General features: G+C 44.7%; 1 protein-coding gene across 9 annotated transcripts in view; it reads left to right on the top strand.

Annotated features, from left to right (window-relative positions):
- Window positions 1-22,810, top strand: part of HDAC7 (histone deacetylase 7) — a 964,197-nt gene that overhangs the window by 891,388 nt on the left and 49,999 nt on the right. For all 9 annotated transcript variants that reach the window (XM_030198155.1, XM_030198159.1, XM_030198158.1 and 6 more), the window contains 2 exons: window positions 15,319-15,416; window positions 18,283-18,401. In XM_030198155.1, the coding sequence (XP_030054015.1) occupies window positions 15,319-15,416; window positions 18,283-18,401 (217 nt within the window). The remainder of the gene's footprint in view (window positions 1-15,318; window positions 15,417-18,282; window positions 18,402-22,810) is intronic.

The raw sequence follows: 22,810 nt of genomic DNA, 5'->3' as shown, positions 1-22,810 counted from the left end.
TGCCTGCTCTGGCCGGTCCCGGGACCTGTGCTACCTCCCGCCTCCTAATGTAACTTCCAGTTTCCTTGTAGGTGGGACGCAGCAGGCAGCCCGTGTTAATCATTGCCGGCCACAGTCACTGCACCTGAGCGACAATACCGGCCCTGCTGCCTGTCCGACACTGACTAGCGCCTAATTTACAAAAGTTTGCGCCCCCTGATGCAAAAACCTGGCTACGCCTCTGGCCCAAAGTGTATGTATGTATTTTTTTAAGCCTAATTTGTTTATTCAACCTAGGCACCCATAACCAGCCCCAGTAGTGCATAAATGTTCTCTCACAAATATATATTGGCACATGTACTGGGGAATATTTAGCCTGCTGCGGGCAGTGAACTTTTTAAGCGCAGTTGCCACAGGCTGAATATTAGGCCCAGATATTCGGTGTCTAACCTCATCCAGAATCGGCACTGAATATGCAGCTCATTGGCACCTGAAGTTAGCCAGGATAACTGCTGGACCGCCCCAGCACTGACTGGATAGTGCTGGGATAGAGAACAATATTCAGTGACACTATCTGGTTAAGTGCTACGAATATTATGCCCTATTTAACTGGGTAGGAACTTCTGTTTGGTTTAAATAACGCTGATTATGTACCCTGTGTTTTATACACTTTGTACATATATCATGACTGTCTCAGCTTTACAACAACAGAGGAGACCTAAAAGAGGACCTCACATTAATGACTTTGTGAGTAGCATTCCTTTAGTTTTCTGTGCCTTAGGACCCTGGTTTTTGAAGTCCTTACAAGACACCATTTATGAAAGTAGATCTTCTGGACTCCTGATGCAGGCCTTTCAGGCCAAAACTTGAGCTGTGTCAAGTCTTTAAGAAGATTTCAGTAGAGTTTCCTTGGACACCTCTGATGTGAGGTCCTCTTTTTGGTCTCCTCTGCTGTTTGCTTTGTGCATTGTTTTCCATGGAGGATTTTTCTTGTATGTGCTTTAGGTTTGTCTCAACTTTACCCAAGAGGGATGCCTATATGCAGTTGTATAAATGTTTGTGTGTGTCTAATTTACCCATCTATACCCCTTTGCAACTTTATAGTGGTCTTTTTATGCATATAAAACAGGCTTCACCCACAGAAAATGCATTATAAAATTACCCCTTACTACTTAACACACATTAGTAAATGAGGACCTGCGTTTGTTCATAAGGCAATGGAAGACCAAGGGGTAGATTCAAGAAAGGGTGTCAGAAGATAGGCACAACAAATTTGAGCGCTGAACAAGTATTCTATAATGGCAAAGTTGGGCACTGAAGCTGTTCTAGAACATTAGTGTAAGTTGGTTTTGAGCATCTACAAACTTAGGGTTCCTTTTACTAAGCTTCATAAGCATCTACACGCGTCAAAATGGAGTTACCGCCCTGCTACCACATGGCTCTTGTGGTAATTTCATTTTTGGCACGCATCCAAAAAATATTTTTTTATTTTCGGACACACGTAACGGATGCGTGCCATGGCAATTGATGTGCATAGGTCATTACCACCCAGATTCCTTACCACTAGGTCAATGACTGACAGTAAGGTCTCCGACCCAAAATGGACACGTGGCAATTTTGATTTTGCCACATGTCCATTTTTGGCAAAAAAAAAAAAAGGCCTTTTTCACAGGTACGCTGAAAAATGGATTGGCACATGCCCAAAACCCACGCCTACACTACCGCAAGCCATTTTTCAACGAGCCTTTGTAAAAGGATCCCTTAGTATGTAAGTGCCCTACATGCCCCTGATCTACCCATGCGCTTCCCTTGTTAACACCCCATTTGCAGTTTTCACTGTAGAACTTAGGCGCTAAGTTTAACTTCGATCCCCAAGCTGCTTGTTTTGCATGCTTGATCAGATCAGCCAGTGTAAGACTATGGGCCGGGGTCAGGAAGCATAGTAAGTAGATGGTATTCTTTCTTCTCTATCTGTCTGGTTATTATGGAGTTACATAAGTACCTAAGTATTGCCATACTGGGACAGACCAAAGGTCCATCAAGCCCATCATCCTGTTTCCAACAGTGGCCAATCCAGGTCACAAATACCTGGCAAGATCCCAAAAAAGTACAAAACACTGCTTATCCCAGAAATAGTGGATTTTCCCCGAGTCCATTTAATAATGGGCTATGGACTTTTCCTTTAGGAAGCCGTCCAAACATTTTTAAACTCCGCTAAGCTAACCGCCTTTACCACATTCTCTGGCAACGAATTCCAGAGTTTAATTACACGTTGAGTTTATTTCTCTGTTTATTACCCTCCTCTCACCTACCAACACCCATTCTGTTAGAATATCAATGAAATGCTTTGATGTCCCCATGCATACCCCCACCCTCCCACTCTGTCAGACAGTCAAAGTAATGCTTTGAGTTTTCTCTCTTATATACTATCTGCTACCTCATTTGCTTATTTCCGATCTGAGGAAGAAGGGCAACCTTCGAAAGCTAATCAAGAAATGTATTAAGTTATGTCCAATAAAAAAGGTATCATCTTATTTTCTTTTCCATGTTTTATTTTGTTTGATTTCTATTGATAACCTTTAAGAGTGGACTAACACGGCTACCACACCTCTCTACGTTGAGTGAAGAAAGATTTTGTCCGATTCGTTTTAAATTTACTACTTTGTAGCTTCATTGCATGCCCCCTAGTCCTAGTATTTTTGGAAAGCGTAAACAGACGCTTCACGTCTACCCGTTCAACTCCACTCATTATTTTATAGACCTCTCTCATATCTCCCCTCAGTTCCTTTCTACTGATGTGTATTTCTATTATATTTGTATGTACTCTGCCTTTATAGATTTGTTTGGGGTGGAGGTGGGTGGTTAAGTGTAATAAGCCTGAATCAGAATACTGACTCAAGCCCGGATGCTCAAAACTTCAGCGCTGTTTCAAATAGTGCCATAAAAGTACTGCCGGAACAGAACAGAAGAACAACACCCTAATGCTCAATACTAACTAGATGCAAATATAGGCGCATTGAGCACTAGGGAGTTCAGCGGGAGTATTGTGCTTTGGTGTGGGCGGATTGTGCTTAGTGCATATTCAGAAGAGCTCCCGTGGTAAGCTTGGCTCCTGTACACATGCGCCTGGTAAATCCCAAATGTGAAGCACACATTAGTATCTGTTTTCTGTGGCCTAAATATAAGCTTTTGAAAATTTTTTTTTTAGCTTGGCTGCTTAAATTTAAACACAGGAAACACTCCAATGTGTGCTTTTGTTTGGGTCTTCTGTTTCTCATGACCAGCACTTAAGAGCTTGAACTTTCTTCTTTCTGCTTCCAAAAGCACTTAAAACTGGCAGATTTTGCAGAAATAATCATGAAAGAAGCACGAGAATCATGAGAAATCCTCTCTTCCAACAGCCTAATGCCTGCTCTGACCTGGCATTATTTTTTGCAGTGGTAAGGCAATTTTGTTTCATGTGCTGTTTTCTGAGCATTGGGGAGGAATACAAAGTGACCTCATTTACATGAGCTTGCTATCTGCGCTAGTGGTGCACTCTTTGTTTCCCACACTAGACCCCTCTGAACATTCTGTGCAGGTAAACGCAGGCACTAGTACAACGCTAATGGCCTCTAGCGCCCGCGTTTACTTTTGAGCATTGGGGCCTATGTGCATTTATGCATGTAACTGCAGATTGGGGCCAATTAATACCATTTAAGTCATTGGCAATTAAAGCCAATTAGCATCCACTTTTTAAAGTTAGATGTTATTCTTAAACTTGCATGTGCCATCCTGTATGGTAGTCGCAAACTTCACCCAAGTTCATAGAATAAGCAGGAGAAGTGACTTCACTCTCTCCTTCTCACTCTATCTTGCGTCCCTCCCTGCCTGTACTGCTGCCTAGAGTCTGGTGGCAATAAAAAAAAAACAAGTTTGAAAACAAAAAAACGTTACACACTGCTTTCATACACGCAGCTTGTATATGTGTATGAAAGATGTCTGTAGCATGTGCAGAGCAGCCATGCTTGGTGATTGGCTGTTCTGCGCATGCTCGGGTGACAGATTGGCTTCCCCCCTTCTAATCTGCTTGCTGTTTTTGCGAGCAGCTCATTTGCATGCTGATTCTTTTGAGCATCCCTTGCTGTTTCCAACTCGCGGTACTTTTTACTGAGGTGGAAGTAGCGATCGGTGCTTTACCGGGGCTTTGGTGCATTTGCCCCCTATTCTTTTGTGGTTATGTGGCTGTCGGGATCTAGCAAGCTGAAGCGGTGCACACCATTTTTTTATGCTGGTGGTGCCTTTGCCTTGCTGGTCATGAATGACTCTACATCTCTGACACCAGCACCAGATTTTGGGCTGACTCTTCTCTCATAACTGTGCTCATTCTTCAAAGCATTAGTTTTTAGTTTGAACTGAAATCAGAAAATGTATAGGGGAACATGCTAGAACCACTACAGTCAATACCTCCCTGACCTGGTGTAAACCACAAATCTGTCTCTCTTGCTCTCATTTGCTCTTCTCTTTAATTAGATTCACAGCAGCAAAACAAATGTTCTTGTTTTAATGGTTTGAACAGCTGGCTGAAAACCAGGGAAGCTAGTGTTCGTAGTAGAGTCTGTTTTTACATGGCCCCCTCTGACAACCTAGTCTCAGCGAGAGCTGTAATTATGTGGGAATTATTTCTCTGATATATTTCTGCTTACCATAAGAAATATACCATTTGGACAGGTGAGGCAACAGGGTTTCTATCTCCTTACATCCACCCCAAGATACCGTGATAGGAAAGACAGAAAGGACAGAAGCTATGTTCCTTCCAAAGGCATAGTCTTTATTATAGATAATAACAAAGTAATCAGGCAAAGTAATCAGACAAAGTAACAAATAGCAATTTGTTACGAGAGGGGGAGAGAGAGACCACTGTGATAAAGAGTCATTTAGTTGATCATCTCACCCCTCTGACTAGATACAACACAACAGTACCTTATATACAGTGAATTGGGCATCAATCCCCTCCCAACTTGCAATTTCAGCTGATTTCTGTGTTACTCAGCTAATTTCTGTCTTACTTTATTGTTTACATAAAATGGAAAAACACTATCTAAATGTTATAGCACACAGAACATTTGTTTATAGAACACAGCATTTCCAAGGTTTCTTTTACAGGAATTTCCCTAGCACCCATATTTATCATCGTGTTATCTAAATCCTCAACATTTCTTCGCCTTCAAATCTTGTGAAGTAGTCTCAGTGGCACCGACTCTGTCAGGGAGGGGGGAAGAGTGCTCTTAAGAGTCAGCATGACCTAGAATTCACAGTTTCAGCAGAAAGTATAGGAATTACTGCTATAAGGGCTCTGGCTACACAGAATGCTGAAGTCAGAGCTTTTAGCCAGAAAGATGCAGCTGTCAGGCTTCTTAAGTTTGAGCCTTTAGACATGCCATTCATGGGTCATAATCTGACTTGTCAGTGTCAGAAAAGAGCAAATCAATTCACTAGTCGTTTCTTTCTTTACAACATCCATAAAATCCGCCCCTTTCTTTCCGAGCACTCTACCAAAACCCTCATCCACACCCTTGTCACCTCTCGTTTAGACTACTGCAATATGCTTCTTGCTGGCCTCCCACTTACTCACCTCTTCCCTCTCCAATCGGTTCAAAACTCTGCTGCCCGTCTCGTCTTCCGCCAGGGTCGCTTTACTCATACTACCCCTCTCCTCAAGTCGCTTCACTGGCTCCCTATCCGTTTTCGCATCCTGTTCAAACTTCTTCTACTAACCTATCTATAAATGTACTCACTCTGCTGCTCCCCAGTATCTCTCCACACTCGTCCTTCCCTACACCCCTTCCCGTGCACACCGCTCCATGGATAAATCCTTCTTATCTGTTCCCTTCTCCACTACTGCCAACTCCAGACTTCGCGCCTTCTATCTCGCTGCACCCTACGCCTGGAATAAACTTCCTGAGCCCCTTCGTCTTGCCCCATCCTTGGCCACCTTTAAATCTAGACTGAAAGCCCACCTCTTTAACATTGCTTTTGACTCATAACCACTTGTAACCACTCGCCTCCACCTACCCTCCTCTCCTCCTTCCTGTACACATTAATTGATTTGATTTCCTTACTTTATTTTTTGTCTATTAGATTGTAAGCTCTTTGAGCAGGGACTGTCGTTCTTCTATGTTTGTGCAGCGCTGCGTACGCCTTGTAGCTCTATAGAAATGCTAAATAGTAGTAGTAGTAGTAGTCTTCAAATCCTATTGATAGTCCTTGTGGTCTGGAGCAAAATCACTTCACCCTTCATTGCCTGAGGTACAAACTTACCTCCGTTTACTAAGTCGCGCTAGCAGCTGCCATGCGCTAATGCCGACACAGCCCATTCACTTTGGGCTGTGTAGACATTGCCGTGCGGCAGCTGCTAGTGCAGCTTAGTAAACAGGGGGGTTAGATTGTAAGCCCTCTAGGAACAGAAAAATACCTGCTGTATCTATATAACTCACCTTGCATTACTGACATGAAAGCAAATGCATAAATGCATTGTGTTATGTTTATTTATTTATTAGGATTTATTTACCGGCTTTTTTAAGGAATTCACTCAAGGCGGTGTACAGTAAGAATAAATCAAACATGAGCAATAGACAATTACTGCAGTAAAAGTATTTAAATAATTAGACTAGCATGTATGAACAGCATAAAACTAATATAATACATTAAAAATCCCTAATACAAACCTGCCCCATCACTTATTCCCAGAAAGGAAATAGTTTATATCACGTAACTTAAAATAACTCTCTCCAAATTGGTACAATCAATTCTCCACCATACACGTTAAAACCAATTAACTATAATCCATATAAGAATCATGGTAGCAGGTGTGGGACAGTTTTTGTAGTTTGTGGTGCTTTTACTGGACCAACACAGAAATAATTAAATGTTTAATAAGACTTACCATATATTCCAAAATACAAGGGTTTAAGCAGTGTGCATTAAAAGTGAAACATAAAAATGAAGGAAAGGAATGCCATTAGATATAGGACAGAGTAAAACCAATCGTTCACACACATAATTTTAAAAAAGACAAAAACACCACGAATGCCTGCTGGTTTCTGGGAACCAGCCCTCAGATACCAGAGAGATTTGTTAAAGGCCTGCTGGTAAAAGTGAGTCTTAAGATGCGATTTACATTTGGGAAAGGATTCTTCACCACGAATTTGATCTGGTAAATTGTTCAGAATATGGGGACAAGGTAAAAGAAAGCAGAGTGATGTGTAGACTTATAATGTATCCATCTGAGACTGGGCAATGATGATGTGAAGGGCGATTCTATAAATTGGCACTAATTTTATTTATCTAATTTATGTGTAAATCTGTTTATTAAAATTGCAAGATATAGACAAGGAGCAACCACAGAGCAAATAAAATCATGTTACATGAGGCAAGATACAAGAGCCTTGTTTCTTATAGCCCTTCGCTAAGATTCAACACCTCTATCATGAACAAATTTAATGATGATTACAAAGTACTCATAGTATGTCATCAATTACTTAGTTAAGTTTTTAAGTGTTAATACTGTTGGATGTATAGCACCTGGACCAAGTGACTTACTGGTACTCAACCTGTCAGGCTGAGTACAACCCGATTCACAGAGATTTATTCCACCTCATTTGTATTGTCACCCTTAGTCAAAATCAGTATTATCTTTTCAATAGTTGCATTGACGATGTCCCAAACCAATACATGTAATCCAGTGACCAAATAGCAACTCTGAAGTCTTGTAACATATGAACAATCAAACAGCCTGTTATTCTATCATCAAAATTTTTTTTCTTTTTTCTCCCTCCCCCCCCCCACCTATCACCCTAAATAATGTATACCTCCAACCACCCCCTTGCAGAACTAACTTAGCTCAAACCCCCTCCACCCCTCTACTCCCCCTCCCATCCCCCCTTGTCACCATGATATACTATTTAAGAATTCAATATTCTACTACGTGCCACCGGAGTTAAAGAGTCCCAAAAGGGTGACCACTTCCAACAGTATGCTTCTTCCTTAGCCGAGGAAAGATCTCCCACCCCATTGCATTCCAACGCACATAAAAAGATCATCCTGGACCGCAATTGTTGGAAAGTCGGCGGCTCCAACGCTATCCATTGTTGAAGAATTACCTTTTTCCCCATTAGAACCACCCACTTTAAAAAGGGTTTAAGCCCTTTTACCCCTAATACTGAAACAATTGCGATGATTGGGGCCTCCAAGTCATTCCCCAGAGAACCGACACATGCCCACACACCCGCGTCCAGAACTCTAAAACATGTCCAAGATCTGCTGGGGAGTGAGCACACTTGGCACAAATATCATCTTCCCGCATTGCTGCCTTCATCGCCCTATGCAGCGAAATATACATTCACGTTACAAACTTATAAAGAGTTTCCCTCAGCGTCACATTCTCTGTTACCTTTTGAATACCCAGAATATAAGTCTTCAAGTTCTCACCCCAAAGGCCAATTGACAACTCCCTATTCCACTGAGTTGCTAATTGTTCCCTCAAACACAAATGATAGTATTTAAGGGGGACTGCCAACTGCGCATCCAATATAGTAAGCAACTTCTCCCATACCACCAGAGTCAGCGAAGTAGCCGGAAGCGATCGAACATAGTGCCGCAACTGAAACCATGCGAAAAAGTCCCCCCCCCCCCCCCCCCCCGCGTTCCCATATTCCAACTGCCAATCTTCTAGCAACTTCAATGTACCATCCTCCGTATATAGCTGGTGCAAATAGTGAGCCCCTCTCGCCACCCAGGCCACAAATTGGGCGGAGGATGAGCCCAGCGGAAACTCTGGGTTACCCTGTAACGGCAGTAGAGGAGAGGTTGTCGACGAAAGCCCAAAGAAGCGACACACCCATCTCCACGCCCGCCTCAATGGCAGAAATAAAACCGCATATGCGCCTGGCATGTGAAACTTATTCGGGGGCGCATGTAACCACGCACTAAAGTGTGGCAGCCCCAGCAACTGCTTTTCCTCCTCCGTACAGGAAAAATAACTCGTGTTTCGGAACCAGTCTGACAACAACTTAACGTTCAGTAATCCCCATCCTCCCTGAATCCGAGGCAGAAAGAGCTGGGACGCCGCCACCCACGCCCTCTTTCCATGCCAAATTTTATTATTATTACTAGCATTTGTATAGCGCTACCAGACGCACGCAGCGCTGAACACCTGATACAAATACAACGCGTTACCAATCGAGTCACCAGCCGCTCATCTCTTCAGCTAAGCAGTATGGGTAGCATCTGTAAAATATGCGTCCACTTGCACCAGCATCATATTATAGAGGGCAACTCTACCCATGGCCGATAACGGCAGTGACTGCCACACCTGTAGCATGGCTCTCGTACTTACTCTTAAAGGCTCTAAATTCAACTCATAAAGCTGTGACAGTTCCGACGGGATCCACACCCCCAGATATTTTAACGGGCCTGAAGTCCAGGACAAGGGAAACTCACCCTCCCAAGTCACCTTTATTTGCTGTTGAATCGGAAATGCCACTGATTTCTGTAAATTGAGAGTAAATCCAGAAAAATAACTAAACTCCTCAATTTCGCCAAGAAGAGCAGGAACCGATTGTTGCGGTTTTGTCAGAATAACTAACACATCATCAGCAAATGCTAAGGTCTTCATTGAGAACGAAGAAAAAACCACACCTGAAATATCTGTGTCCCTTTGGATAGAGTGCAACAGGGGCTCGAGATAAAGAAGAAATAATAAGGGGGACAGGGGGCATCCCTGCCGAGTGCCACAAGACACCGGAAACGAAGCTGTTCGCACTCCATTAACCACTAAAGACGCCGTAGGCTGTTCATATAATGCCCCCACTGCGTGCAAGAACCATCCTGTAATCCCTACAAATTCCAAAACAGAAAATAAATAATCCCATCGCACTTTGTCAAATGCTTTCTCCGCGTCTAGACTGACCAAAAGCAACGGCTCGTTATTAAAATGGCTCTGGGCAATTGCAAGACATACTTTCTGCACATTCAGAGAGGAATGCCTACCCCGTACAAATCCCACCTGCCCCTCTCCCACCAGCGATGAAATATGTGGTGCCAGGCGGTCTGCCAAAACTCTTGATAAAATCTTCAAATCAACATTTATAAGAGAGATTGGCCTATATGAGCCCGGACAATCCACTGGCTTACCCGGCTTGGGTATTAAGGTAATCAAACCTTCATTCAGTACCTGGGAAAAAACCCCTGTAGGAGTGAGGCCTCGAAAAATTCCATCAAAGGGCCACCAATCTGCGGAAACATACACTGATAGAACTCCGTTGCGTACCTATCAGGACCTGGAGCCGTACCCCTCTTAAGCGACTTAACCACCCTCTGAATCTCCTTCCCACCCAACTGGGCATTTAATTGCGCAATAGTTGATGCCAAAAGACGCGGAATGCCTGAGCTGTCAAGATAATCGGCCACCGAGGGCCCATCTCTCGAGTCCGGAGAAGCACACAGGGCCGCATAATAGTGATGGAAAATCTGTGCCACGCCTGACACCCGAGTTACACGCTTGCCATCAAGCGCCACCAGAGAGAGGATGAATCTATTCCCTCTCCAGGTGTTAGCAATCCTTGCCAGCAACCTACCCGACTTATTACCAAACCGATGGAACAAAAAAGAGCGGTAAAAAAGATGTTTTAGTGCATTCGTGAATCATGGAATTTAAGGCTGCCAGAGTCAACAACATCCTTTCCCGGTTCTGCGCCGACGGTACAGCCAATTGAGCTTTCTTGGCCTCTTGGTATTTCTGCTCTAACTGTATAATCCCCTGTGAAATCCGCTTTGAACGCACACACATATATGATATAATATCACCGCGTAACACAACCTTCGAGGTTTCCCAATATAACCGTGCATCCGAGGCGTGAGAAGCATTCGCGTCTGCAAACATTGACCACCTTTTTTGTAAATACTCCTTAAAATTCTCATCCTCCACTAAATACGACGGGAATCTCCACTGCCGCTGTCGCAATCGCAATTCACCCAGGTCTATATCCACCCAAATTAAAGTATGATCATAAACTTCCAATAGACCAATTCCTGCCTTCACCACCTGTGGAAAAAGCAGTGCTGACACCAATATGTAGTGCAGACGTGACCAAGTACCATGAGCGCGGAACAAGTGGTTATAATCACACACATTAGGGTTACTCAACCGCCACGGATCCACTCAGTCTAAAGCTTTACACAAGTATGGTAAACCCTTCCCCCCCCTACCCATCGCAGTCCCCGAGGTCGGGGCCGACCTATCCTGATGCCCATCCAACACCTGATTAAAATCACCTAAAACAATCCATGGGGCCGTAGCATGTTGGATCTCTAAACGTACCAGATGCTAGAAAAAAGAATGGTCATACACATTAGGCCCTTAGACATTCAAAAGAAAAATTTTTTGACCCATAATATTTAAATGTAACAATATATAACGGCCATTCTCATCCCGAGCTACCACCTGGGATTTACATTGCAAGCTTTTATGAATCAAAACCGCCACTCCCCCCTCCTACCCCTTGCTGACGCAAAAAAGCAGTCCCCCACCCAGCGCTGCTTTAACTTTAAATGTTCTGCATCCAATAATTTAGTTTCTTGAAGACAGGCCAGTGAAACTTTGTGACCCTGAAGGGTAGACAAAATGTTTGTACGTTTAATAGGAGAAGTGATGCCTGACACATTCCAGGAGATTAGTCTAGGAACCGGCACTTTATCCAGTGTCCCAATTCCAGAATGTACCAGAGAAAGGCACACATGAAATGTCCAGAATTCCCGGGTGCCCAGCCTTCACCCCGGAATCCAAAACCAGATGAGGACCCTTCAAAATGTCAAACCCCTGTACAGCACATAAAAGATTTACATATATCATGGAAGCCCCTAAACCCCACAACTTCCGCCCCCCTCCCCCCCTACCCTCCAACCTCCAAACCCGTCTCTCCATTCTGCCACAGAGAGAACTACTAGCGATCATGTAATAACGCCAAAGGGCATCCCCTCCTCATGAATAGTAAAACATCTAAACCCACCTCTTAATAAATTTTTCCCTCCAACACCTTCGCCCACTCCCCACCCCCCCCCGGATTCATACCCCCCAAGCACACTCCCCCCACCCTCCACCCCACACCTACTGGCCCCCCCCATCCCCCCTTACAAGCCACTCACACAGACCCCCCATTGCCTCAGTTGCTGCTACACTATCGCATCCCTACTCACTCACCACGCACTCTCCTCACTCAATCTAGCACCAGACTTCACACACACTACTCCGCACCCCACTCTCTCCCCCTCACTCTCACCTCCCACTCAACCCATTCAAACCCATTGCGTTTGCACTCTACTAAGTCTTACATCCTTCAGTCCAATAATGTCCAAACCACATCAAACTCCACTGTGAAAACCTCAGAGGGGCCTCCGCTGCAGTCTGTTCCGCCATCAGCCTCTACCGTGCCTCCAAACTTAATCCCCTTACACCTGGCTCAAGGGGACTCCATTTAACCAGTCCATCGCGCTTTCCGGGGTCTCATAGGATCGCCAATGTCCATTGTCCCAAATCTTTAAGACTGCAGGATATCTCACTTGAAACTTGTATTTTCGCTCCACCAAACGGGCACACACTGTGGAATTCTGCCGACGCTTCGCCGAAAGAGCCGCAGAATAATCCTGAAACACACGGATTTGCACTCCCTCGTAACATATTTCCTCCTTATGGGATCGATAATACTGCAAAAAGGCATCTTTCTGCGCTGAGTTGTGGAACTTGGCGATGACTATTCTGGGCCGTCTCTTATCCGCTGATTTCACCCCCAAGCGTTGCGCGTGCTCCAGGCGCACCGGCTCCACATCCTCCATCCCATTAAACATAGGGCTCAGCCAGCGCTCCAACAGCTGACGCAAGGACTTCTCGGGTACCGACTCCGGGATTCCCAAGAACCGAAGATTCTCTGCGCACCCTGTTTTCAAGCTCATCGAGCTTACACTGCTGGGCACTAACCAACTCCTGAAGCTGCATGAGCTCCACGCTGCTTACCTGCGCGCTGTCCTCTAAATCCAAAACTCGGCACTCTAATTCGCCCGTTCTGCGGGTCAGCTCCGAGGTAAGTTGAGACATTCCCGTTAGCTGTTCCGACAGTTGTTGCAGACACGGATCCAGGGCAAGCACTACCGCATTGGTAAGCTCCGCAATCGCCGATTCCGTGCATGTAAGCTGCGGGCCCTGCACCTGGTCCGCCATCTTGTCTTCTACGTGCTTACTGCGATCGGGTCCCTTTTTTGCCGATTTTGCTGCCATCCTGTTTACTGGAGTCAAATATCTGTTCATAAAAGACTCCAATTCACAATCCAAGCAGGCACAAGCTTTTTGTGGGTCTTACTACTACGCTGTAAAAGGATTGAGGAGAGGACCCCCCGAGCAGCACCAGACACTCACGTCTGCCTCTCCTCACCGCATCACATGATCTCTCATCTAATTTATTTATTTATTAGGATTTATTTACCGCCTTTTTGAAGGAATTCACTCAAGGCGGTGTACAGTAAGAATACATCAAACATGAGCAATAGGCAATTACAGCAATAAAAATATTCAAATAGCAATACAAAGTATGACATATTTACAATGTCAAGACACTACGTAATAGAACATTTTAATTGATAGTGAAGGGTATAAGCAAAGATGGAACTAGGTAAGAGTAAGAAGAATTCGAAAGTAAGGTGGCTAATTTAAAGAAAGTTGCACATGAGATCAGAGGGATGGTTAAATACTATCTCAGCTAGGGTAGGAGTGGATAAACATGTCCTGCTGCAGTATGTGCAGCCCGTGTCACTCCTTGTGTGTGTGTGTGAGAGACTAACAAGTTAGTTACATCTTCCATTAAAGGCCCGGTTGAAGAGCCAAGCTTTCACCTGCTTCCTGAAGTAGAGATAGTCTTGTGTTAAGCAGAGCCTTTCAGGCAGTGCATTTCAGAGTGTGTTTATAAGTTATGAAAGAGCACTAAACATGGGTGATTGGTGCCACTAATTGGCAATTTTGTGCCTAGGTGCTGGTTTATAACATACATGCCAAAATTGCTTCGTGCTTAAGTGCGAGGGGGTGTAAACATGGTGCTGAAATTTAGACCGATATAAATAAGAATTCAATTTTCTGTAACACTGGGGTAAAAGAATTTGTATTGTAATCGTTTATTTACTCTAATAAATTTTAGCATTATTATAAAAGAGAAGGCAGGGATTGGGGGGGGGGGGGCTCTGAGATACGCACATACCTTGTACAATACTAGAAGTTAGGTGCTCTTACTTCAGGCACAGTTAGGCGCCAACAGTCACAACTGCCATTGGCATAACTGTTAGCACACCAGTGTCAGCTTATGCTAGTGTTCTGTAATGGAATTTTGGCACCAAAATGCCATTGTAGAATTGGCGCTAACAACGTGGCATTGGGGCGTCTACATCTTGGTGTCAGTTAATAGAATTGCCACCATAGTGTGTAGATCCCCTGCTTTAGATGTGAGTGAACTTTATATTAAACGCACAACATCTCTTCATCATCATGCTGGTCTATTAAAGGATCCGGACTACAGAGAAGCCAGCCATAAGCAATCGCTTGTGAATGTCACAGTAACTGTTCACCCTACAGAGGCAAAATATTTAGGAATTACTGAATACTCAGCAAGAAGGATCTCAAACTGCAAACTATACAAACAAAAATTGTCCGCCATGAGTTCTGTACTTTTTTCTGATAAATTTTACAAGACAATAATGTAAATGTTCAATAAATCTGGGCTAAGGGGGGTCTTGATAAAGTGAATAATGGATCTAATACAATAATAAATGAAAAATTCCTCATCCAAACCTTCCCTGTTTTCCCACCCAAAGTACTTTTTCATTCATCCATATGGGAAAAGAGATCCAAGCTGTTTGATGTAAAATGTGCTGAGTCCTGATGGATTGCCATCCTGCCAACCCCCTTTTCCTAGTAACAGCATTGTATGTGTCCTGCAGTTGCCTTAGGTGTCCGTCTGCTTCCTGCAGTTCAGAAAGGTATCTCATGATTGAAGTCCTCCATTCTCCCTTTTCATGGGCATGGGCAATGTTATAGAGGGTCTCAGCCTCCACTAGATAAGCTAGGTTTCTCATTCCTCCTCCTTTTTCGTGATCTGCCATTTAAGGGATCCTGGGCCTCAGATGCCCAGATCACAGGGGTTGGTTCAGCCATCCTAATGACTGGATAGACTGATGTCCTCCAGGGTCTGACTGTTGATCCCTATTTTGAGGGGGGAGGCAGGTTTGAAGCCTCATCTCATGGTTTGGTTTATTGGTTTCTAGGTTGGTGCTGGCAGTGGCGAAGGATTCAATGTGAACGTGGCATGGACAGGGGGAATTGACCCGCCTATGGGTGATCCAGAGTATCTGGCAGCTTTCAGGTACAGTTGTTGTTCTCCTCCTGTGCTCTGCAGTTTTCTCACCCTTCTTCCTTTTTACCTGATTGCTCTCTTTCTCTCTGTCTGCTACTCCTCTGATCAGTTTTAGCCAGCCTTCAGGAGCTCTCTATGCAAAAGCACCCAGGGAGTCAGTTGTATAGCCCATATAGACCTTCAGTCTGCAACCCTCAGGGGGAGGGGGGGATGTGTGGAAGGGGACCTGCAGTTCTAGGGCGCAGTGTATTGGCTGCTTGTTTTGGTGCCATTCTGGTGTGGACGTGTTGCAGATCTGTGGAGTTGCTTGCATAGACCCAGAGAGGGTTTCAGACTCCTGCAAAGCTGACTTTTTGTAGCTGGCCACAGTTTTCTTCTTTAATGGCCTCCATTCCTTTCCTTCAACCCCCTCTGGCTTTGCAGCACATGTGGTTTGATTTTACATGAAAGATATCTATAAATAGTATTTTATTTACACAGAAATTTGATTTCCGCAATGGGATTTCTGCTTAGCCTTTGATCTGCTGCCAGTTTTTCTTTTTTTCATACCATCTCCTAGTTGCCCAGTTTATCTTTTTTTCAGCCTCCAGGGGCTTCTCAGCTTGGAGGGGTATAGTTGAGAAATTGCACTCAATGGTCACTTCTATTTCTGTGTTTCTTTTTAAGTTGAGGCACAGTCAGCAAGGAGGTCATAAGGCATGATCCAGCACAAAGAAAAATTTTTACTGAATACTACAGCCCCGATACTTAGACTGCGGGAGATAGCCGGGTTGTCTCCCACAGTCTGCGCTGAACCTGGATGTTCAGTGCCGGGCCATTTCCAGTGACCGGCATTGAATATCCATTTTTTTTCAGCTGGTTTGAAGATAACCAGCTATGTTAGGCTTAAATCATGTTTATTAACTGCAATGCAACCAGAAAACTGTACAAAACATGATAGACCCTATTTGCCAAAATATAACAGACTGTTTCCCCCCCCCCCCCCCCCCAGAACTTCCCATCCCCCAAACTACCACTATGAGAGGACCATCTGTTATTAGATGTTTAAGATGGTGCTTTGTGCATGTGGGGTCAGTGTCTTCCAAAAGACCTCCCATGTAGCCTGAAAATGTCAACCAGTAGCATGCTCAAAGTCTGAAATTTGCAGACGATCCATACGCAATTGTGTACTCATTATAGTTCTCCAATGTTGCAGAGATGGGCCCCTTGTGTCCAACCAGTATGTAAGAATAGTTCTTCATGCAATAACCGGCTATGTTAATATTCAAACGTAGCCAGTCATCTTTATGTTTGAATCTGTTTATTGAAGTTTTCCAAATAACGAACAGGTACAGAACAAAAGGCAACAACATGAGACATAGAGGCATGTTATACAAAACAGAGCACCACGGGCCTTGACTCTTATAGCCCTCAGCACACCTATCACACCTCTACCTTGTACTCACTTGAAACCAACATAATGCCCCCCCTTACCCCCCCCCCCATCCCCCCCCCTCCCCACGTGCTCCATGATATACCCTTACGAATTCAAGATTCTACTGCGTGCCACTAGGGTTAAAGAGTCCCAAAATGGTGACCACCTCTGACAATATGCTTCCCCCTTGTTCGAGGCTAGATCTCCGACCCCTCTGCGTTCCAACGCACATAAATGTATCATCCTAGACCGCCACTGCTGAGATGTAGGCGGCTCCACTCCTATCCAGTGCTGGAGAATTACCTTTTTGCCCATGAGGACTGATCATTTCAAGAAAGGTTTTAGACCCTGGACTCTCTACACAGGGAGATGAAATTGATCAAATAATTGTAATGCATGAGCCTTCCAGGCGACTCCCCAGAGAGCCGAAATATGGCCAGATATACCAAGGTTGGACGCAGCCAGATATGACTGCCAAACCCAGTTTTAATGTCAACGGATAGCCGGTTATGTTGCGTGATATAACCAGTTATCCGCCCGCTGCTAACCACAGATATTCATCAGAGGTTTTCCAGTTATCTCCCGCTGAATATTGGCGGATAGCTGGTTAAGCGCAATTTATCCGGTCAGCATCCGTTCTGAGCAACGCTGAATATCCATCCTTTTTGCTGTCCTAATTTTATCTGGTTTGTGGTCTGAGTATAACAGCTAATTGGATAATTTCCAACTTCGCCCAAGAATCAGCCAGCCACTTGGTTAGTGCTGCTGAATCTGTCTTGCCGGCACTTATTATTAGCCACACCTGCCAACTGGACAAGTGCCTTTGAATATTGGCCATGTTGGGCATAAGTCTGAGAGAAAGACTGTGGTGGCTTCTGCTGAGGCTTCCCCTTGGAGGAGAAATATTCTTCAGTCCTCCTCCGCACCACATGGGGTGTGGTCTCAGAAAGGGGATAACGGCAAAGACATCTAGAAATCAAAAAGGGAAAATTCAAAGCAAAAAGATTTTCTTTAAAACCTAAAAAGCATGTTTATTAAATGTTTACTGTTGGGAACCACTGATGCAACCAACGTTGTTTAAAGTGAGACAACAGAGAGGATAGATGGAAAAGAGGTAGAGGGTCAGCAAAAGAAAATGGTCCTGGTAGCTGCTAAGGTATAAAATGGCCTGGTTTCTGGTAAATGTACAGCCCCTGTGGTTCTTGCTGAGAGAAAGCAGGTGACTGTACAACAGGCATGCCTAGGTTTAGGATTAGCATCATTGGCTGTATACCACTGCAGGACAGTGCTCTATAACCTTTGCATGGAGGTGTCTGTTCTAGGAAACTGAACCTGGTGAAGAGTAGCTTGTGCCACAGGCCCAGGCGTATTTGCTGTAATGCACTGGTCTAGCAAGTATCCTTCAACAATGATGGCTGTTTCTCAAATGTACACTGACTCTCTTTTCCATACCATTTTCAGGACTGTGGTAATGCCCATTGCCCGTGAATTCTCCCCGGACGTGGTGCTGGTGTCAGCAGGGTTTGATGCAGCAGATGGACATCCTGCCCCTCTTGGAGGATACAATGTGTCTGCCAAATGTAAGGAGTTCTGAGTTACATGATGGAATATGGGGAAGTGGGCAAGGGGTGTATAATAGATGCCACCAAGAGTATCTCACACAAGTGCTTAGCGATTGTTCTGTGGCAACGACCCCATTATCGGAGGCATACACTGATGTCAGTATGGAGGACATGCCCAGGTCCATGACCCCAAATGTAGGTTTTGGGAAGCTTTATCTTAAGCTATTTAGTAAGTGCTATGAGACATGTCACAACCCCCAAAAACCAGTTGAATGGATTGTGGCAGATTGGAGGAGGCTGAATACTGCCCAGCAAAGGCCAGAAGGGCCTTTATTAGTTTTGTTAGCGTTTGGATTATTACAAAGCTTGGGGGTAAAATATAGGGAAGTGAAAGGGCCCAAATGCTGGATTAGATATGGGAAATTGTAGGCTCGTCCAGGAAGACAACAAAACGTGACTTGGATGGGGACTGTTATCCTAAGAATTCTGAAGCTTGTACTGCTGACTGTGTGGACTGGAATAGCTGGGCAGAATGGATGGGCCCAGCTGCCTTTCCCTCTTACCCACTATGTTGATATGATTAGATGCTAAAGAGGATCCACGTACGTGGAGAACTCAATAGATCCCATGGGGCAGCAAACAGAAATAAAAGAAGTGGGAAAAGTAAACCAGGCTTGTTCAAAGAACTGGGACCAAACAAATAATTATTAATAATAATATCAACACAGTTTATTAAACTGTGTTAATTTTATTATTAATTATTTGTTTGGTCCCAGTTCTTTGGACAAGCCTGGTTTACTTTTCCCACTCGATATGATTAGATAACATTCCCTCTTTCAAATTGATATATAGTCTTATTAGGGCAATTCTATAACTTGGCACCTCATTAGGCTGAGTGCCAGTTCTATAATGGCATCTTGGCGCTACAATTCCATTATAGAACACTAGTGCAAGTCAGCATCAATGCACCTTCATTTAGTCATGACCACTTATGCAGTGCGCATAACTTATGGTAATCTGTAAGTTAGCACCACTCCCATGGCTCACCATGCCCCACCCATGTGGGTGCCATCCTCACATTTATGCACCATAGGTCCACAGCTACTTTATAGAATAGCACGTAACACATTTGGGGTGTAAACAGCTTTCATGTTTGTTAGGTACATGTAACTGCACGTGCCCAGTTATAGAATTGCCTTTTTAAATTGTACTAGGACATGAGACTAACTTGGTTTAAACAAATTTAAGAGACTAAATATTTTTTCAGTTCATACACAAACGCTGGAATTTGTGACTGAAGGATGCAGTCAAGTCTAATAATATAGCTGAATTTAATAAAGGTTTTGACAAGTTGCTGTAAGACATGTCCATTAACTGTTATCCAAGTGGACCTGAAGATGACCACCTATTACTTCTGGGAATGAGTTGGAAAGAATGGAACTCTCCATTAGCATCTGCCAGGTGACCTAAATTAGGCACCTTCAGAGATAGGATACTGGGCTCAAGGTTCTTAATCTGCTTAATAATAAATTGTAATAGGTACTGCAAGGAGTGTTTTTTATGGTACACAACTACTGTTGATTCTGTTCTAGCGAGAGCTTTTCTGTGCTTTGCATTTCTCATAACTACTACTACTTAACATTTCTAGAGCGCTACTAGGGTTACGCAGCGCTGTACAGTTTAACAAAAAAGGACAGTCCCTGCTCAAAAGAGCTTACAATCTAATGGGCGAAATGTCGAGTTGGAGCAGTCTAGATTTCCTGAATAGAAGTATGGTGGTTAGGTGCCGAAGGCGACATTGAAGAGGTGGGCTTTGAGTAAGGATTTGAAGATGGGCAGGGAGGGGGCCTGGCGTATGGGCTCAGGGAGTTTATTCCAGGCATGGGGTGAGGCGAGGCAGAAAGGGCGGAGCCTGGAGTTGGCGGTGGTGGTGAAGGGTACTGAAAGTAGGGATTTGTCTTGAGAGCGGAGGTTACGGGAAGGAACGTAAGGGGAGATGAGGGTAGAGAGGTAAGGAGGGGCTGCAGATCGAGTGCATTTGTAGGTTAATAGGAGAAGCTTGAACTGTATGTGGTACCTGATCGGAAGCCAGTGAAGTGACTTGAGGAGAGGAGTGATATGAGTATATCGGTCCAGGCGGAAGATAAGGCGTGCGGCAGAGTTCTGAACGGACTGAAGGGGGGATAGATGGCAAAGTGGGAGGCCAGTGAGGAGTAGGTTGCAGTAGTCAAGGCGAGAAGTAATGAGAGAGTGGATGAGAGTTCGGGTGGTGTGCTCAGAGAGGAAAGGGCGAATTTTGCTAATGTTATAGAGGAAGAAGCAACAGGTCTTGGCTATCTGCTGGATATGCGCAGAGAAGGAGAGGGAGGAGTCGAAGATGACTCCGAGGTTGCGGGCAGATGAGACGGGGACGATGAGGGTGTTATCAACTGAGATAGAGGGTGGAGGGAGAGGAGAAGTGGGTTTGGGAGGGAAGACAATAAGCTCGGTCTTGACCATGTTCAGTTTCAAGTGGCGGTTGGACATCCAGGCAGCAATGTCGGATAAGCAGGCCGATACTTTGGCCTGGGTTTCCGCAGTGATGTCTGGTGTGGAGAGATAAAGCTGGGTGTCATCAGCATAAAGATGATATTGGAAACCATGAGAGGAGATTAGGGAGCCCAGGGAAGAGGTGTAGATTGAAAAAAGAAGGGGTCCAAGGACAGATCCATGAGGAACTCCAACAGAGAGCGGGATTGGGGTAGAGGAAGAACCATGAGAGTGTACTCTGAAGGTACAGTGGGAGAGATAAGAGGAGAACCAGGAGAGGACAGAGCCCTGGAACCCAAATGAGGACAGTGTGGCGAGAAGTAAGTTGTGATTGACAGTGTCAAAAGCGGCAGATAGGTCAAGGAGGATGAGGATGAAGTAGTGGCCTTTGGATTTGGCAAGGAACAGGTCGTTGCAGACTTTAGATAGTGCCGTTTCTGTCGAGTGTAGGGGGCGAAAGCCGGATTGAAGCGGATCAAGGATGGCATGAGAGGAGAGAAAATCAAGGCAGCGGCTGTATCTTGGAGAGGAAGGGTAGGAGGGAAATGGGGCGGTAGTTGGAGGGACAGGTAGGGTCAAGTGATGGTTTTTTGAGGAGTGGTGTGACTACAGCATGTTTGAAGGTGTCAGGGACAGTTGCAGTGGAGAGAGAGAGGTTGAGGATATGACAGATGGGGGGGGTGACAGTAGGAGTGATGGTGTTAAATAAGTTGGTGGGGATGGGGTCTGAGGAGCAGGTAGTGCATTTCGAGGAGGAGAGAAGGCAGTCACAGCAGTATTGACGTATGCTGGAAGATTCCCCCCCCCCCCCCCCCCACAAGATATCTGGCTCATTCTGAAGCTTTTGCACAAGACAATATAAAACTACATTAAATCAACAGAGTTGCCTGTTTTCTGAGTAGCTGTCATTGGTTAATTTGCTATGTAAACAGCTTTAATAACTTTTGGCCTGTCGCATGCACTGGGAAAGCCTCTAATCCTGTGGCAATTGATGGTTATGTCTCTGTGTAACATCACACCAGATCTTTGGGTAGGATTGCCATTGAGAAATCTGTGCTCTCTTTTAATGTGATCCATATAGAGCAAGTGGTGCCCAAACACTATGCTCCTTATATGTAATGTAACAGAGCAGGGAACAGTGGGGATCACCGAAGCAGTGTAGTGTAGCAACAACATGGAACACAGGGCAGAGAGCTAGGTTTTCCCATGGTGTAAGAAAATGAACTATTATTTTGTGGTACTTCATATAAAATGGTTGAAATAATTTCTCTCCCTCTCCCAGCAGTTTTAGGTTGTAGGGGTACATTTCCCTCTTGTCTCTCACCTCTCTCCCTGGTTGAGCAACATTTGGCTTGTGGATAAACTAACAGACAGCATTTGCACTTTACACTCATAACAGTTGACTATTTCAGAAAGGTTTACATATTATATACAGGTACTTATTTTGTACCTATGGCAATGGAGGTTAAGTGACTTGACCAGAATCGCAAAGAGCTGCAGTGGGAATCTAACCCAGTCGAATCTGGTTCTCAAGCGACCGCACTATCCATTATGCTACTTCTCCAGAAATACTACGTCCAGTGGGCTTAGTCAGGATCTTTTCATTTGGGGTTGCTTTGATTTCTACAGTTTTTATTATTATTAGCATTTGTATAGCGCTACCAGACGCATGCAGCACTGAACACCTGACATAATGTCAGGCTTCTTCCCTGGAAGCACTGGGTTTGTGAGCCCTTGGACCACTACCATGGAGCGGCAGTGGCAGGCAAGGTCACCTTCAAATCAGAGACGAGGCAAGGCTGGACTGGAACCCCGGACTGGAGTTCTGCACTGGAATACACAGGACTGGAACGCACCGAACGTGTGCGCACTGGACTGGAACCCACTGGACTGGCACA

Source organism: Microcaecilia unicolor, chromosome 3, assembly GCF_901765095.1.
Source record: "Microcaecilia unicolor chromosome 3, aMicUni1.1, whole genome shotgun sequence".
Lineage (NCBI taxonomy): Eukaryota > Metazoa > Chordata > Amphibia > Gymnophiona > Siphonopidae > Microcaecilia > Microcaecilia unicolor.
This window is presented reverse-complemented; position numbering and strand designations above follow the sequence as displayed.